This window comes from Orcinus orca, chromosome 13 (genome assembly GCF_937001465.1).
Source record: "Orcinus orca chromosome 13, mOrcOrc1.1, whole genome shotgun sequence".
Lineage (NCBI taxonomy): Eukaryota > Metazoa > Chordata > Mammalia > Artiodactyla > Delphinidae > Orcinus > Orcinus orca.
The window spans coordinates 69,085,406-69,103,273 of NC_064571.1; the positions used below are offsets into that span (position 1 = coordinate 69,085,406).

Genomic DNA, 17,868 nt, shown 5'->3' on the forward strand with positions numbered 1-17,868 from the left:
CTTGACCAGCAGAAAATGTCAGTCTCAAACTGAAGAAGTCTGCTCAGACTCCAAGCAAACTCAATTAATTAAATTGTGTGAAAGTTTAAATTCAGCCTTTTGGGTATCTTTGACGTTTGCCCGGTCAGTCGGAATCAACAAAGGGCATGGTGGTGCCGGGGAAGTCCCTGCTAAGGTCACAAAGAGGTGAGAAGCCGCTAAGGCTGTGGCTGAAATTACCCAGCACACTTAAGCTGCCTATTAAAAGCCCAAGTCCCAGGATGACTGTGCCACGCCCAGGCTCACCCCAGGGCATTCGTGGTAAGGGGGGCGAGAGGGGGCAGCCTAGTTACACCTGGCAACATTGCATGAGCTGATCAGAAGATTCCCAGCCTGCTCTGCCCCACACTCTCAGGAGGGGCTCAGAACAGAGAAGTGGACCGATGTTGTACCTCGGGGTGGGTGACAGTGGAGAGGGGTCCACTGGTGGGCCTGGCAGAAAACTTGCTGGCATGAAGCTGGGCCTCAGGGCCTGGCCATCTGGATCTGCCCCAGACTGCTGCTGTGGGTCTGGCTCCTGGGTTGGGACTGGGATGCTGCCCCTTCAGCCTTCACCTTACCCATGTGTTTGAGGTCACGATCTGAGCTCTAGTTCTTTCTGGTCACACTGTCGTCAGCCGGCCACTGCCCCCAGGCAAGGCAGAGACACTCCTACTGTGTCCAGAGCCCCAGCCCTTGGCATCCATCCCCCTCTCACTGCCAGGACCCCATTTCCCATTCCTCTCGTTGCTCCATCAGTGGCTCCACCTTCTTCGTGTTCTGGTCCAGCCTGCGTCCAACACACCTCTCCAGGTCCACGATCCCATCCGGCCCAGCTGGAGTAACCTGTGTGGTTTCAGAGCTCCCACATGACATCTGCACACCATGGAGCTTTGTGCTTCACCCAGTCCTTTTGTTTACGGTCTTTCAAATGTGAATCATCCTCCAGTCCTCTTCAGAACGAGCCAGGAAGCCACCTTCCAGAGAAGGCTGTCAGTAACGCCAATGTCAAACTCTCCTTGCCTTTAGATCCTGTTAGAATGTTCCCATAGGACATAGGACATAGGATGCTGCACTGAAGATTCTGTAAAACAGAAGCAGGATGTCCCCCAGAGATGCTTATGTTCACCCCAAATCAGGCTTATGACAAATGGGCTGGATTTGAATGGCCAACTCAGGGTCTCTGGGTTCAGGAGGGCTTTTCCAGCTGCGCACAGATAGGAGCTGTGCCCCAAAATGGTCTGCAACATGGGGATCTGTGCTATACTTTTCTCCCTCATTCTTCGTCTCAGTAGCATCAGCAGCTGGTTTTGCTGTTGTCGTGTTTTGTTTTCTTTTTTAATTTTTTTATGTGTACAATATTATATTTTGACTTCTGTATACATTGCAGTGAGCTTACCACCAAAGGTTTAGTTTCTATTCATCACCATACAGTTAATTCCCTTTACTCTATTTGCTCTCCCCCCACCATGCCCCTTCCTCTATGGTAGCTGCTACTCTGTTCTCTGTATTTGTTTGCATCTGTTTGGTTTGTTCTTTTTCTTTGTTTTTTTGCTTTTGTTCTTTTATATTCCACATATGGGTGAAATCTTATGGTATTTGTCTTTCTCCATTTGATTTATTTCACTTAGCATAATACCCTCAAGTTTCATCCATGTTGTCACAAGATTGCATCTTTTTTATGGCTTATAGTATTCCTCTGTGTGTGTGTGTGTGTGTGTGTGCGCGCGCGCGCATGCACTGCATCATCTTTATCCATTCATCCAAAAATGGGCACATAGGTTGTTTCCATATCATGTTTTGTTTTCTTTGTCGTAAACCTAGCTAGAAAATTCTGTGGGGGTAAAAAAGTCCAAGATAATAAAACCTTAGAAAAATAAGTAATTATTTTATTTCTACCTCAAAATACACTATGTACATCTGGAACTCTATGGGAAAGTAGACCAGGAGATTATTCCATCATAAAAATAAAATAAGATAAAAATAACGATTGCTCATTCGAGATCTGTCTTTAATCCAGATGAAAGGGGCGTGAGCTGCCAGTTGTCTTGCTGTCAGGTGCCCTCCCCCCGCGCCCCGTCAGTGACCTTGGGGCTGTCTCACAGGGATTCCGGGTCTAAGAGCTCCTGGAGCGTTTTGAGGACTTGCTTTGGCTGGCTGGCGGCCAAGTCCTGCAGCCGGGAGCCCATCTGCCCCTGGAGGCTCCTGCACAGCCGGCAGACGGCCGTGCAGACGTTCCCGCCGCGCCCGGGCAGGATGCCGTTCCCGATCATGTTATTCAGGAAAAACCAGAGGACCGGAAGTACGTGGCGCTCCACGGCCTGGGGCTTTCGGGGGTAAACTGAGGCCACCAACACTGTCAGGCAGAAAAGAGGGAGAGTTACTTGAGTCAAGCACTCTCTCTCTCTCTCCCGCTGCCTTCTCTGAGGACACCAACTCTGTCCCCCAAAAGGCAGGCAACCCAGCAGGGCCCACTAATCCATTAGACGTACTACCTAGGGCTCATAACACACTTAGGGGCCCATGGAAATGTTTTAAATTCTTTTAAAATCAGAAGAAAAAAGTCTGAAGCTATCCAGCCTGATTTCTATTTGTGTTCCTACCAACCAGTCATAAAGTACACTTTTAAACATTTTTTTTACAGAGGAAGGGGTATGCGAAGGTGAAAGGGCTCAGGGCATATGACAGTATAACTGGTCCCTGAGGCCCAGGGCGAAGGAAAGAGGCAGACACATCTGGATTGCTATCCTGCCTCTGTTATTTACTAGCTGTGTGAGCTTGAGAAAGCCACCCAACCTTTCTGAGCCTGTTGCCTGATCTGTAAAGTAAGGATAATAATTCTGAACCAAACTCTTAAGACTGTTAGAGGTTAGATAATACATGTAGGCGAAGTGTCTATGCAAGTAGGCATGTGACAAAGAGTAACTTGGTCCTAGTAGTGCTTTAATCTGCATTACCACCTAGGAGAGTTCACACAGCGAAAACTTGTACTAGGAAGAAAGGTCGAGACTCTCAAATGAAGCATTCTGGAAGATAGAACAGCCAGTGGGAGATAAAACCAGCACAGCCTCCCCAGTTTCGATGCCGCACCTCACGATAAGCCCAGCAGTGATGCAGGAGGCATGAACATGCTTTGGAAACCATCAGGCTCTGCACAGACCCTTCATTCCAGTGAAGAACGCCCCAAATCTGGTTACCCCAGGCCCCCTGCCTTCTCGAGACCCCAGAAAACCCGGAGACAGGCTAAAACCTGCCAGCAGGCTCTCCGTCACACAGTAATTGCAGGGCTGCCTCCAACGTCAAGGCCTCATCAAGGGGTACCCCAAGCCGCTTCGGAGGGGCTGCTCTGGCCCGCAGCCTTGGCCGCGTCACCCTACGTGCGTTCGTGCAAATACTTGCTTGACAATCAGCACGCTGCCTGTCATCCCGCCAAAGGCTAAGTCCTGGTGAAGGCAAACAACGCTTAGAGAAGCACTTGATTTATTTACGGGACAAAGAAGTTGGAAAGTTCCCTGAGCTGAGACACACCCGGGAAACTAACACTGCCGGAGCCTGAGTCCAGGGCTCAGAGCTATGCATCTGTGACGCCATTTCACTCTCACCCAAGAGGCAGGACACTCGTCTGTTTCACAGCGGAGGAAACCAACACTCAGGGGTCGAGGAGCTGGCCCCAGGTCCCACAGCTAACAAGAGCAGAGGACAGAGGCCAAGCCTTCCTTGACTCTAAAGCCCACGCTCTTCCCACCTCTTGCTGCCCCAAACCTCTTGGAGTTCCACGTTTTAGAGGCTGGTCTGGAGTTTTGTTTTATTTTTAGAGAAACCCCCAATTTGTTCTTCCTTCATCAACTTCATCCAACCCACCAGGATATTTTGCAGCGGGAGCCCTGTAGGGTCCCTCTGATTTCAGACCCAGCCTGGGACAGTGGGGAACCGGAGAGGATGGCCCGGGCCCCCCTCAGCTCAGCCTGACTCTCTCACTGTGCCATCTCCCATGAAATGTGTACCTTGACTCTCTGGCCATACCCTCAAGATTCCTGCACCCCACACTGGGGGCCTCCCCGGGGGCTCCCGGTGACACAGAGCCCTCCAAAGTCAAGGTGGTCCTCATTCCTGGGAAGGCAGGACTGCACCCAGTGAGCCACGCCAGCTGCGCCAACTTCATAAAATGGGGCCAAGAGGTGAGAGTTATGTTACCTGTGCTGGAAAAAGGCTAAGAAGGGAGGGCACAGTTAACCCTAAAGCCACCTGGTCAGCCCCAAGGGTGGTGGGAGGGTGGGAGGGGCAAGGGGAGGTGGAAGGGGGGCAGCCAGAGGGAACAGAAAGAAAACTAATCATCCGATTAACCACCTGTACTGAATAACTCTAACTCAAAGGTTTCCTAAACCTCCACTGAATCTCTGCTGCAACCGGAGGTGAAAACTATCGCAGGAGCCAGGCCCAGGCAGGGCTCCCCTGACCCCACCAAATGGTGAGGGGTTCACCTGCCCCTAACCTGCCACACCTCCCCCACTCCTCCTTCCTGGCGCCTCACCCCTGGACCCTCTCCTCCCGCAGTGAGGCATCCACACCCCGGCCCCAGGAAGCTCACGTCCACCCTTAGACCACATTCACCTGCCTGCGGGGAGCAGGTGGCTCAGGAGCTGGTAGGGGGGCATCACGAGGAAAAACCCATTAAAATCAAGCTTAAAGTATGAGATTAGATCACTCCCTAACACCATACACAAAAATAAGCTCAAAATGGATTAAAGACCTAAATGTAAGGCCAGAAACTATAAAACTCTTAGAGGAAAACATAGGCAGAACACTCTATGACATAAATCAAAGCAAGATCCTTTCTGACCCACCTCCTAGAGTAATGGAAATAAAAACAAAAATAAACAAATGGGACCTAATGAAACTTCAAAGCTTTTGCACAGCAAAGGAAACCATAAACAAGACCAAAAGACAACCCTCAGAATGGGAGAAAATATTTGCAAATGAAGCAGCTGACAAAGGATTAATCTCCAAAATTTACAAGCAGCTCATGCAGCTCAATAACAAGAAAACAAACAACCCAATCCAAAAATGGGCAGAAGACCTAAATAGACATTTCTCCAAAGAAGATATACAGACTGCCAACAAACACATGAAAGAATGCTCAACATCATTAATCATTAGAGAAATGCAAATCAAAACTACAATGAGATATCATCTCACACCAGTCAGAATGGCCATCATCAAAAAATCTAGAAACAATAAATGCTGGAGAGGGTGTGGAGAAAAGGGAACACTCTTGCACTGCTGGTGGGAATGTGAATTGGTTCAGCCACTATGGAGAACAGTATGGAGGTTCCTTAAAAAACTACAAATAGAACTACCATATGACCCAGCAATCCCACTACTGGGCATATACCCTGAGAAAACCAAAATTCAAAAAGAGTCATGTACCAAAATGTTCATTGCAGCTCTATTTACAATAGCCCGGAGATGGAAACAACCTAAGTGCCCGTCATCGGATGAATGGATAAAGAAGATGTGGCACATATATACAATGGAATATTACTCAGCCATAAAAAGAAACGAAATTGAGCTATTTGTAATGAGGTGGATAGACCTAGAGTCTGTCATACAGAGTGAAGTAAGTCAGAAAGAAAAAGACAAATACCGTATGCTAACACATACATATGGAATTTAAGAAAAAAATGTCATGAAGAACCTAGGAGTAAAGCAGGAATAAAGACGCAGACCTCTTAGAGAACGGACTTGAGGTTATGGGGAGGGGGAAGGGTGAGCTGTGACAGGGCGAGAGAGAGTCATGGGCATATACACACTAACAAACGCAGTAAGGTAGATAGCTAGTGGGAAGCAGCCGCATGGCACAGGGATATTGGCTCGGTGCTTTGTGACAGCCTGGAGGGGTGGGATGGGGAGGGTGGGAGGGAGGGAGACGCAACAGGGAAGACATATGGGAACATATGTTTATGTATGACTGATTCACTTTGTTATAAAGCAGAAACTAACACACCATTGTAAAGCAATTATACCCCAATAAAGATGTTAAAAAAAAAAAAATCAAGCTTAAAAGGCAGCTGAAGTAATTAGCAAAAGATTTACTCCTGCATTAAGCTGTGCTATTATGAGTCCACGCCTTGCGTCAATTGAAATTTTCTTCCCTGTTCCTGGCTGACACAGAGTTAATAGAACTATGTAGAAACTCTTGTTTTTGAGGTCTCTTGGAAATAGAAGGGTAATATGTACAGTAAATGGATAACCACTCGCCTCTGGGGCCCATAAATTACCTGTACAAGGACAGGTAATCAGAGAATGCTGATTTTGAGTAACAGAAAAGAGTTCCTTGTCTGATACCCAACATGGTCTCAGTTACGTGACCCCATTCTCACCCCAAGGCACCCACAGCCTGGCACTGCAGCTGCATCGTAGCCCCCATCCTGGCCTCACTCGCGCCATCTGCTTGGAGCAGGTCTGGCACCTGGACCGGAAGTAAGGGGACACTCCAGGGACACGGGGAAGACTGAACCAGGACGCAGAGGCAAGGCCAGGAGCAAGAGATGGGGCGGCGGAGGAGTGGGAATGACGCCCTTGGGCAGGCGACATGCACCGAGTTCACCCCCGGAGAGCTCAATGCTGGGAGGCCCTGACTGGGCCAGCGACTGAGGCTGGCACGCGAAACTCAGGCCGGAGGGCCGGGGAGAAGGGAGACAGAGGAGGCGATGCCAGACCAAGTGGGCACCGCCCCGGTGGAGGAAGGAGAGTGAGAAGGGCTTTGCCCGTGGGCAGGCAACGGGGAGAGGATGGGAAGTCTGCCCCTGCAACGTGCTGGCGCCCAGAGGCCAAGGCAGGGGCCACCCAAGGAACGGCAGCACCATACAGAGGTTGAGGGCTTGGCTCTGCAGCCCAGCTCCCGGAGACAAATCCTGGATTACTAGTCAAGGGACCTTAACCTTCCTTAGCTCCGTGTTTCTTATTTCTACAAAAGGGACAACCATGGAACCCACACCCTCCTTGTGAGGTTGTTATAGGAGTAAATGACCCAGTGCATATCATCGGGGGTGAATTAAAAGGGGCAGAGGCTAGAAGGCCAGACAGTGACCTGTGGGGCACTCCGGGGACCCTGGACACCATCCTGGAGACTGCTTGGGAGCCACGCAAGGATGTAAGCTGGGGGTGGCATGATCCATGTGGATCTCAGGGGGGCCCTTGGGAGTCTAGAGAACAGATTGGGTCCTCCTGCCTCCTTCCTAGATGGGACCCTCCTAGTATGGGGGAGGAGGCTTTTGGCAAGTTCAGTAACCTGTTAAGTAACCTGCCCAAGGTCAGAGCGACAGAGCTGCTGCTGACCCAGTCAGGCACCCATGAGGTGGTGTTGACCCAGAGAGGTGGATTTTTCTGATTCACACAAAGGTACCCTGTGGGGCTAGTGGAAGCCCCATCTGCAAAGAGGAAGAAATGCATAATAGTTTCTTTAAAACTATTTTGGCTATGTACAGACCTGCCTCATTTTGACCCAAAACAAAGATTGTCTCTGGCAATGTGGGAATTATTTTTTAAAGCAGATTATCAACTTTTTTTAAATGGTCTATGGGGATTAGTTGATGATTTTTGGTCTAAGATAAGTAGGTGGTTTCAACTACACGCCAGGAGAGAAGAACAGAGATGGGCTGGGAGGCTGGATGCTCACCGGACAGACATTCTGTGACATCAAGCACTGCGCGGCCACTCAGGAAACGCACCCGCCCAGCAAACGCTCGTAGGAGGCCAAGGGTGTCTGGGAGAGACGGAGAATGTCAGTGGCCATGATGCTGTGGCCCGAGCGAAGGCACCAACTGTTCAGGGCTAGGTACCCACAGCACCTACATAGGGAAGAGCCGCTTTGGGAAGCTGAATTAATTTTTCCAGGTTATAATGGGGCCACTTTAAAAAGTGAATGTACATGGGGTGTTTGGGGAACAGTGATAGTTACACTATCACAGGCCCCATTTACTCCCATAGATCTATAGATATTGTCTGTGCTTCCTCAAAACTGCTGTGAGCTTTGGGGCAAAGGAGGTAGGTAGATTGATAGACCGATCAATACGTAGATATAGATGATTGATGACAGGTGCACAATTGATAGATGAGATAGAAATAGCTAAATAATCGAGAGGTAGGTAGACAGACAAGTAGGTGATAGATATAGATAATAGGTAGATGATAGATGAAGTATTATATACGATAGCTGTAGATGATAGATAACAGATAGGTGAATGATATATAGAGATAGATGGATGAATAGATGTAGATGTGGATATAGAGATACAGTTTTAGGGGAAACTGAGGCACTGAGACACGATTATACCAAAGGTCAGTAAAGGGCTAGGATCGGAGTTCAGAAATCACGGCTCTCCTCAAAGCCCGAACTTGGGCTCTAACCAATAGAATGTACCCACTACCAGATGGTCGGTTATTTCCACGTTGAAAATTTACTGATACCCTCTAAATAATAAGCATGGAGCTGAGAACTAAATAAGACCTGGTCTTTCTGCTCCTCGTCTCCCTCAAGAGACTCCTTGGCGGAGGAGACAGACACTTGAACGTGAACTCTAACGCGGTGGGAGGATCCATGCTCATGTAAGCAAGAGCCTGGGGTTCTGGAGCTAGGGTGACCAACACATCTCAGTCTGCCCAGGACCTTCCCCATTTTAGCACCGAAAGCCCCACATCCCTGGTAAACCCTGATGGCTGGTCACCTTGTCAGGAGCGGAGGCCCCTGGCTGGCTCTGGTAGGGTCAGAGGAGGGAATGTGCAGGTTAGGGGTGGGGGGAGCGCATATGATCTCTCAATCGTTTATTTATAACCTCCCGGCACCCCTACAGCGAGCACTCCAGCCACACTGCCCCAGGAGCCCAGGTCCCCTGCTACCCAGCCACACCCATGGGTGAAGGCTGCAGCCCCGAGCTCTTCTCCACTGGGATCTTAAAGGAGTGTTTATTAGAGATGAACCACTAATGGTGAAACCCCAGCAAATGGGCTGGGGGATGTGTGGGGATAAAGAGGCTCTCTGACGTTCTTTGATTGTTATTTCTAAAGTCAACTCCAGCCGGATCCCACAGCTACCGAGTTTAGAAGCTGCTCCTTCTTCCCCGTTCCAGCTGACGTCTCCTGGTTTCCCAAACTGTTAAGCTTGAAGTCCTGCATCCCTCACAAAAGACGGACGAGCAAGGTGAGGAAAGTGACTCTTCACCTAAGAAAGGGATGCTAACCTAGAAAATCAACAAGGCAGGACCCATCTCCTTTTACCCCTGGATTTCCTCTCCATGACCCCTGGAGGCACCCAGCATCCCCAGCTCCCAACATCTGCAACCACAGCAGGCACAGCAGAATTCCATGGGAGGTGGGCAAACAGCAAAATGCATTCCTCAGGGATGCGGCTGTGGGCCTTCCTGCGCCTGTCTGGGAGGCGAGGTGCGTTACCACAGCAGCCGCAGCAAGTGTGTCCTGGACTTCCAGCCGCTGACCATCTCAAGGCCAGATTTCTCTTTGCAGGGGACAGAGATGAGCAACCTGCCTAAGGATGTCTTTCCAGGCAGGTTCCACCTTCTCTGAGCTCCTTCCATACCTCAGCACAGAGCCCCAGCATCCCCAGAGATGTACAAGCAAAGCTTAGTTTTTCCCATCAGGAAACCATTCTAGTTGAGAGCTAACTCCTACTTCCCTTGCTCTCCTGCTGAGACCCGTCAGAAATATAGAGCAGAAAATGTACACATGCACATCTCTGCAGCTTGCAAAAGCTCCATCCATAAGTCCAGAGTCTTTAAAATAATTTGTTCTGGGAGATAAAAGAGAGGCCAGACTCTAGAGCATTTCAGTTAGCGAGAAGTGGGCTCAGGGTGTCCTGGTAAACCTGTAAATGTGTAAGAAGAGATTTCTATATCAGCATCACCTGCATTATTGTTTCCAGGTGCTTCTGTTTGTCCCACCCCCATCATCAGCCATGAGCTCACCTCTGACAACAAGGCCCTCTGCCTCCTTGCTCTCCCCCATCAACACTCAGTCCAGGACACTCTATGGGTGCCGCTAGACCTCCCCTCTCCTGGCCACTGGCATGGCCTCCTAGAGCCTGAGAGAAGTGAAGAACCTGGGGGTTACTTGAAAATGCACATCCAGCAGACATCTGTGCCAGCCCATGCTCCCAGGCACACAACAGGCGCCCAATAAATGCTTATGGCGAACAAGGCAATGTTGAAGCAGAGACACTAAGTTGGCCCAAACTGGTCTGTAAACCCCAGACACCACCCCGAGGAGCTGCCTCTCTGCCTCTGACTACTTCCATAGTGATGGCTCACCTTTCAGGTCACACCCACGTTTAATGAGACAGCAGCTAAGGGGGTGGACTCTGGGTCCAGATCGCCTGGACCTTCCATGTTTTACTGTGTGACGTTGGACAAGTCACTTACCCTCTCTAAACCACAGTTTACCCGTCTGTAAAACAGGGATAATACTAGTACCTTCCTCATAGAACTGCTTAGGATAGTGCCTTGAGCAGATAATTACTATGCAAGTATCAGTTATTGTGGCTACTATCACTATTATTACCTAAAATACTCTGAAAGCCCAGCAACCTTCATGGTAGGGCGTCCAATTAAGAGGCTGGAATCTAACTTTCAAAAACTTAAAAATCCTGCTCTGTTAGCCTAGCCCAGGGTTTTCATAGGCTTCTCTTGCACACCACAAGGAAGCCACACTGGCTTTGGTGCTGCCCACGCAAAGGGGCAAGCAAAGCCCTTCAATATAGAGAAAATAGCCACGGGCTGGCAAGCCAGACACCTTGGCCTCCCTGGACCTAGCCTCCCCTCCCCACAGTGGGGCTGAGGTCTAGCGGGCCTCTCACCTCTATTCAGCCAAACCCCAAGGTCACTGAGCCACGTCATCCCCAGGCTGCCGGGAAGCCAGAGAAGAGCTTTTAAGAAAACATAAGAAGCATGCTACGTGGACAGTGGCAGCAAAGACACTGCAGTCAAACCGGGCTCTCAACAATAAGCACAAGACTCAGTAAGTTATAATATGTCACACAGCCAAATTCTCCGTGGCCAGGAAAACTAGGTCTGTTCATTGCAGGAAAACTGGGAAAGATCCACTGAAACAGAAAACTACAGGCTATGCCACAGCACGTGACGGAACTGGTAAAAGTGACTCAAGTGTGTCATTATATGTAATGCTCACGCCTGCTTTTTCTAAAGAAGGATGCAAATTTAAATGTGTAATATTATCATGACGCTATACACAAAGATGCACAGAAGAAAATACCTAACATAAAAAATGCTAAATGTTAATAATGGTTTCTTTGAGGAGTTGGGACTGTAAGTTTTTTTCCTTCCGAAGGCTTCATATTTTTCACTTTCTCAATAATTAATAAGTACGACTTTTACAGTGGAGGAAAATAAAGTTTATATAAATATTATTTAAGTTAACTAGAAAGACTACGTAACAGCATGGGAAACTGGGTGGTATTAAATGAAAGGAGCAAAGTCAAAATTGTATTTACAGGGGCTTCCCTGGTGGCGCAGTGGTTAAGAATCCACCTGCCAATGCAGGGGACACGGGTTCGAGCCCTGGTCCAGGAAGATCCCACATGCTGCAGAGCAACTAAGCCCGTGTGCTGCAACTACTGAGCCTGCGCTCTAGAGCCCATGAGCCACAACTACTGAGCCCGCATGCCACAACTACTGAAGCCCACGCACCTAGAGCCCATGCTCCGCAACAAGAGAAGCCACCGCAATGAGAAGCCCGCACACCGCAACGAAGAGTAGCCCCCTCCTCACCACAACTAGAGGAAGCCCACGCGCAGCAATGAAGACCCAATGCAGCCAAAAATAAATAAATAAATAAATTTATTTTTTAACAATAATAATAAAAAACTAAATAAAGTCAGAGCAAAAGAGCAGAAGTATTGTAGATCTGAAGCTGCCCATTTCTGAGTTTATCTGCTCCCTCCAGCACTGGCCAGGGGCTGCACTACATTACGAGAAATTTTTCTGGCGTTCAGTCTAACCAGGAGTGCGGTGAGCTGTCAGCAGCCTGCTGCTTTAATTAGTGAAGTTTCTTCTGTAACTAACCCAGTAACAGAGCCCAAAGACAGAACCAGCCAGTCTGCTGAGGAACTGCCTTATCCCTGGAACAACTCCCCTGAAATCAGAGGGTCTCGGTGAGGAGTAGAAAGGGTGCCACTCCAGGCTCAGCCCCAGAGAGGCCTTAAGGCAGGCAGTGACAGAGGGCAGAGGTCAGGGAACAAGGCTCCCAACGTCTCCTTTTTTACTGTCCCCCAAAAGGGGACATGGGCAGAAATCCCACCTGTTCTGTCAACCAGCACATCACCGCCCCACTCACCCTAGGGAAAAGGAAGGGACTGGGAGAGACGTGGTGGCTGATGCGTGGATTTTGTCACCCAATTCCAGAATCAAGAGGTCACCTAAGAAGACCAACCTCCCAGTTTGGCTGTGCGATCTGGACTTTGTGACAGAAGACGGCCTGCCTCACCTGTGTTCTTGACCTCCTTGGCCCCCGTTGAGCAGGAAACAAACAGTAACATGCTGTGACTTTCCACACATTTATTTCACAGCACTTCACAGCTCCTCTCCAGCCTGGAGCCCAGAATCCCTCCTGGGGCACGAAGAATCCGGCTTGGGAGAAAGCTCCCGCTGCTCGAAGGGCTCCACGCCACTTCCAGGAGGGGCCTCTGGGTGCTAAAGGTCGACTAGAGCTGCCCGGGCTCAGCCTGGGTGATAGGGGAAGGAAGATGTACACCCTTCTCTCCTGTCACACCCGCCCCAGCCTCTGTGTCCACCACCTAGTCCCCTGGGACAGTGGGAAATTTCATTACTTGCATCCGTTTTTCCCTCTGCAGGCCAGGCCTAGACCATTCCAGGCAGAAGAGAACCATTCCCTGGGAGAGCTTGATTCCACCCCTGGTACTCCCTGACAGTGATGAATTCTCATTGGCAACCTAATCCCTCCAGTTCTGACCTTCACGGATTTAGAAGCCGGATCCTTACGTCACAGTTAAGAACACTTCCAAAAGCTACGTTGCTGACTGGGTTGAGAGAGTATGGCTCACAGCAAAGCCCTTGACTACGCCTGCTCAAATGACCTGGAGCCAACACCCTGGACGTGACACTCCGGAGCCTTGTGCCAGGGGGTTAGTGGGCTCCATCCATCCCTTTGACCCCATTCCATTCCAGCCTAGCGCTGACCTAAGGATTAGAGACAAGGGCAGTGCCCCTCTCACTTGCCTCCATTCTCCCGGCACCAAATCCTCCGGCTGATGGGCCAGAAGGAGCATCGTCAGCCATCCCCAAGGAGACCCTGTCCCAGGAGGAAAGAAGTATAGGCATCTTCCTGGTTGCTGCAACCTGCCTCAAGGTGTGGTCAAATCACAGAAGCAGGCCATCCCCAGGTCCCCTTTCCAGGGTGTCCAGCCCAAATGGAAACAGCAGGGCCCCACGTAGAGGGGATCCGAGTCTTGCGACAGTACGAGACACCAGATTCTGCAGCCCAAAGTTCCAAGGCTCCAGCGTGCAAAAGGAGGCTGACTCAAAGGCAAAAAGGGGAAACTAAAACACCTGGAGGGGGAAGCGTTAAAAGCTCCTCTCGCCAGACAAGGGTGCTTAGCCTCTTCAAATAGCTAAAGCCTATTTTGTTTGATGCAGGTTTTCCCAATAAATATAGGGCCCGCGGTGATTTACCAAGAACCTCGGTTGTTGGCAACGGCAATCTCACTTACCCAGAGCAGCGCCGAGAACAAGCCGTAATTTAGAGCTGGATTTATTTTGTTTGTTCTACAGCAACACGCTGAGCAAATCATAAATTCCCTCTGAGATGAAGAGAGGAAATTGACAATATTTATGATCTTGAGAGGCGGAGAAGGGCCTGACCAGACCTTTGATTTGTAACTGAAACGTCTCCTGGAGGCTCCAGCCAAGGACACAGCTGCTGTCCCAGCCCCAGGGAGCTGCACTCAGGCCAGGGTGCAGTATGGGGAGGAGGGGTGGGTGCGCCAGGCAGTGTTTCCAGCCGTACCACGGGGATGCTCGGCACGTCCTAGAGGCAGGACATTGCTCTGTGTTCATCGGGACATACGGCAACAAGCCAACAGCGGTTCTCAGATCATACATTTCCTCCCAGCAAGGCAAGATTAGGTTGTGAAAACTCGTGGTTCTACTGGTCTGGACATACGTCTATCATGTACTACGTTCTCACACACCGGAGGTTTCAAACTTGCACTTCAGTCTGTGTACTAGATACACCAAATATCACCGTCTAATCATCTACGAAAGGATGGATAACAGAAGTATCAGCACCAAGATTTCCACCTAACATTCAAGAACCAAGATGTGCTCCTGCAAAGCACATAAGGAACAGAGGAGCTCCTGCCTTCCCTGACGTCTCTCCCATAGCTCCCGCCTTTTTGTTCGTTTCATTCCTCCCCCAAGCCTCCACTCCACCCTCACTCTCCACCCCTCACCCCAAATCCCTCCCACCCCAAGCCCCGGCCCCAGTCTTCCTAAAAGGCAACCCTCATTCATTCCATGCTCAAAAAGCCAATGGGTCCCAGCTTGACTCCCATGTCAGACAACCAGGGTGGCCACCTTTGTCCTCTCCAACAGGCTTACCCTACTGTCTCACCAGCATCCTGCCTGGTCCCCATACAAGCCACATCCCCTGCTACCATCTCTACAACTGAAAAAATTTGACAACTCCTCCTAGCTCCTTCTTGGCAATCGTGATCTGTTTTCCCATCAGTGCCCTGTTGGCTCACTCACTGTGGTGCTGTGTGACCTGGGGTGAGTCATTTCCATCACCTGTACCACGAGGAGGCAAGACTAGATATTCTCCACATCTCCTCCACTTCTAACGGGTGGATGTCCCATGGAAAAGCCTGCCAACCAAGAACCTGGGAGGCCCTGGGCTGCCCACCCCTGCCCTACACAACCTCTGGGGAAATATTTGGCCTGAGAGCCAATCAATGCCTTTCACTGCTCTGCTGATTCCCAAGCAGGGAAGGTGGGAATGTCCAACCCTAACCCTACGGAGGGACAAGGGAGGGAGCCAGCTGCCTACCAGAGCCAAGCAGGGGCTGTGGGCAGGCTCACCCAGACTCTCAATCACTGCATCCAGCGCCGTCGCCGCAGCAGTGTAAATTCCTGAGTTCTTGGAGTTGAGGTTGTCTGCTACAGCAATGATGATGGAGAGCAGCACGGGCTGTAAGCTCTCTCTCAGGAGGGGCATCATCCTGGAGAGGGACTCCAGCGCCCACTGGTTCACTTTCCTGTTGGAATCCTGAAGCCTTAGGGTGAAAGCATCAAAGACCTGTTGAGGGAACAGAAACCAAGAGCCCATGGGAACCCAGTCTGGGCAGGAGTCCCACAGCCCAACTAACTGCCCTTGGAGGGTACTCCTCCTGCATCCCTGACAGGGGCCATCCAGCCTGTGCCAGAACGTTCCCAGTGACGAAGAAGAGCTCACCTCTCAAAGGGGGGGAGGACAAGAGGGGAAACGACTGTACACTGAGTACTCGATGACTGCAAAGGGTGTAGGGTGTAGAGCATCTTGTTAGGTACTCTGCACTCGCTCATGGAGTGATCTTAACGACCCATGAGGCACGTGTTCTCGTCCTCAGTTTACCATTAAAAAAAAAAAAAAGGGTTTCCCTGGTGGCTCAGTAGTTGGGAGTCCGCCTGCCGATGCAGGGGACACGGGTTCATGCCCTGGTCCGGGAAGATCCCACATGCCACGGAGCAGCTGGGCCCGTGAGCCATGGCCGCTGAGCCTGCGCATCCGGAGCCTGTGCTCCGCAACGGGAGAGGCCACAACAGTGAGAGGCCCGCGTACCGCAAAAAGAAAAAAAAAACCACCAAAACAAAAACTGAGTCTGACAAAGGTTAAATGACTTGCCCAGATCACACAGCTAGTAAGAAACTTGAAGCCTGTGTCTTAACTACTCCTCTATGTAGAGTGTCAGCTGCCTCACTTCCGGAAGTAGCAGGCATCTGCCCTCATTTCCAGCCTGTGGAAGCCTGTGCTTACTCCGAGCCACATGTTCTGCCCCCAAAACCTCATGTGTGTAGCTGGATCAGGAGTCGCCCTTAGCTGCAGCATCCTGCACCTCTGCCCTCCTCCCTGTAAAACTGCTGGGAGGATGAAAGACACCCAGGACATCTCTGAGTGGTCCCAGCGCACCCAGCAGGAGGCGATGCCCTTGCCCAATTGGCCACTTCCAGAGAGTCTTATGGCATTACCGTGGCAATTGGATAGCGAGTGCTTGTCAGACTCCCTTTACCCTGAAACGATGTCTGGCGCAATGTCCAACCCTGTCCCGAGTTTTCCAAAGTTGCACCCACCAGGGAAAGACAGGGCAGAGACGGGGCAGCACTCACCCGGACCAGGTTGGCGGTGATGAGCTCTGGCTTGGCCTTGCAGTGCTCAAGGAGCCGCCCCACGTCTTCCATCCGAGACTGGTACTCCTCGGCCTCCAGCAGCCGTGTCAGCTCCCGCAGCTGCTCCGCCATCTCCAAGGCACCCCGCGTGGAGGAGCGCAGCCCCGCCAGCTGCGGGCCACTGGAGCTGAGCCTACGTGGAAGGAGCGTCTGACCTGGGCAGCCCCAGGGGATGGACACATCTCCTGTCCCATGCACAAGCCCCAAAGACAGGTGGGGCTGAAACAAGAGTTTCACTTGCAACGCAGTCCATCCCAGCTTCCCCTCCACCTGCCGCTTGGGGACACAGGCCTTGGGAACTCTGGAAATGCTTTTTCCTCAGAAGGCAACAGTTTGGTTGCCTAGAGCTCTATCCCCTTATCAGGCAGCAGGGCTCTCTCTTCCTGCCTTTTTTTCCTCTTTTCAGAAGCTACGTTAAGAATGGGGTGAGGGGGACTTCCCTGGTGGCGCAGTGGTTAAGAATCCGCCTGCCAATGCAGGGGACACGGGTTTGAGCCCTGGTCCGGGAAGATCCCACATGCCGTGGAGCAACCAAGCCCGTGCACCACAACTACTGAGCCTGCGCTCTAGAGCCCACGAGCCACAACTACTGAAGCCCGTGCACCTAGAGCCCGTGCTCTGCAACAAGAGGAGCCACCACAATGAGAAGCCTGCGCCCCGCAATGAAGAGTAGCCCCCGCTCACTGCAACTAGAGAAAGCCCGCGTGCAGCAGTGAAGACCCAATGCAGCAAAAATTAAATAAATGAATAAATTAATTAATTTAAAAAAAAGAAAAAAAGAATGGGGTGAGGGAGCTTGGACTGAGGGGGTGGAAATCCATGGAAGGATGACTGGCACAATTTAACCTAAGAGTGGGGGAAGGTCTTACCAGGAGCCTGTATCCTGAGCCCTGGCTGCCTAGGCTCTGCTTACACTCCTCCGGAACTAGGGAAATGTTAAGAAGCTCCGTTGTCTTACATTGGGATCACATGCCCATCATTTCCCCTGGCCTGTTTCAGCCAGCATGGGAGCCTCTTCACACAGAACTCCAACCGCCCACTGCCAACTCAGACCTGGGTCTCTGAGCTCATGCCCTACACCCAGGTCCCACCCAATAGAGCCCCACATCATTCTGACATTCATCCCTACATTCCACACTCTTTGCCTACTGAGTTCCAAGAGAAGTGTCAGACACTGAGAATAATGAGATGAGAGATGTGGACTTTGCCCTCAGGAGCTCACAGACCAATGGGAGACAGAGGACTGAAGGAGGGGGGCAACCGGCCCCACCGGAGGACATGAGGGCAGAGAGTCAGAGAGAGCTTCTGGGAGAAGGTGACAGGTGAGCCACATCTTGTAGGATAAATAGGCACGTTCCGGTACAGATGGCGCAGCACAGGG

At 50.8% G+C, this 17,868-nt stretch overlaps 1 protein-coding gene across 1 annotated transcript in view; it reads right to left on the minus strand.

The window, feature by feature from the left end:
- Positions 1-1,782: 1,782 nt before the first annotated feature.
- Positions 1,783-17,868, minus strand: part of TOGARAM2 (TOG array regulator of axonemal microtubules 2) — a 41,496-nt gene continuing 25,410 nt past the window's right edge. The window contains 5 exon segments of the mRNA XM_033425209.2: positions 1,783-2,089; positions 2,091-2,374; positions 7,697-7,783; positions 15,144-15,360; positions 16,428-16,620. Of these exon segments, the coding sequence (XP_033281100.2) occupies positions 2,030-2,089; positions 2,091-2,374; positions 7,697-7,783; positions 15,144-15,360; positions 16,428-16,620 (841 nt within the window). The 3' untranslated portion in view covers positions 1,783-2,029.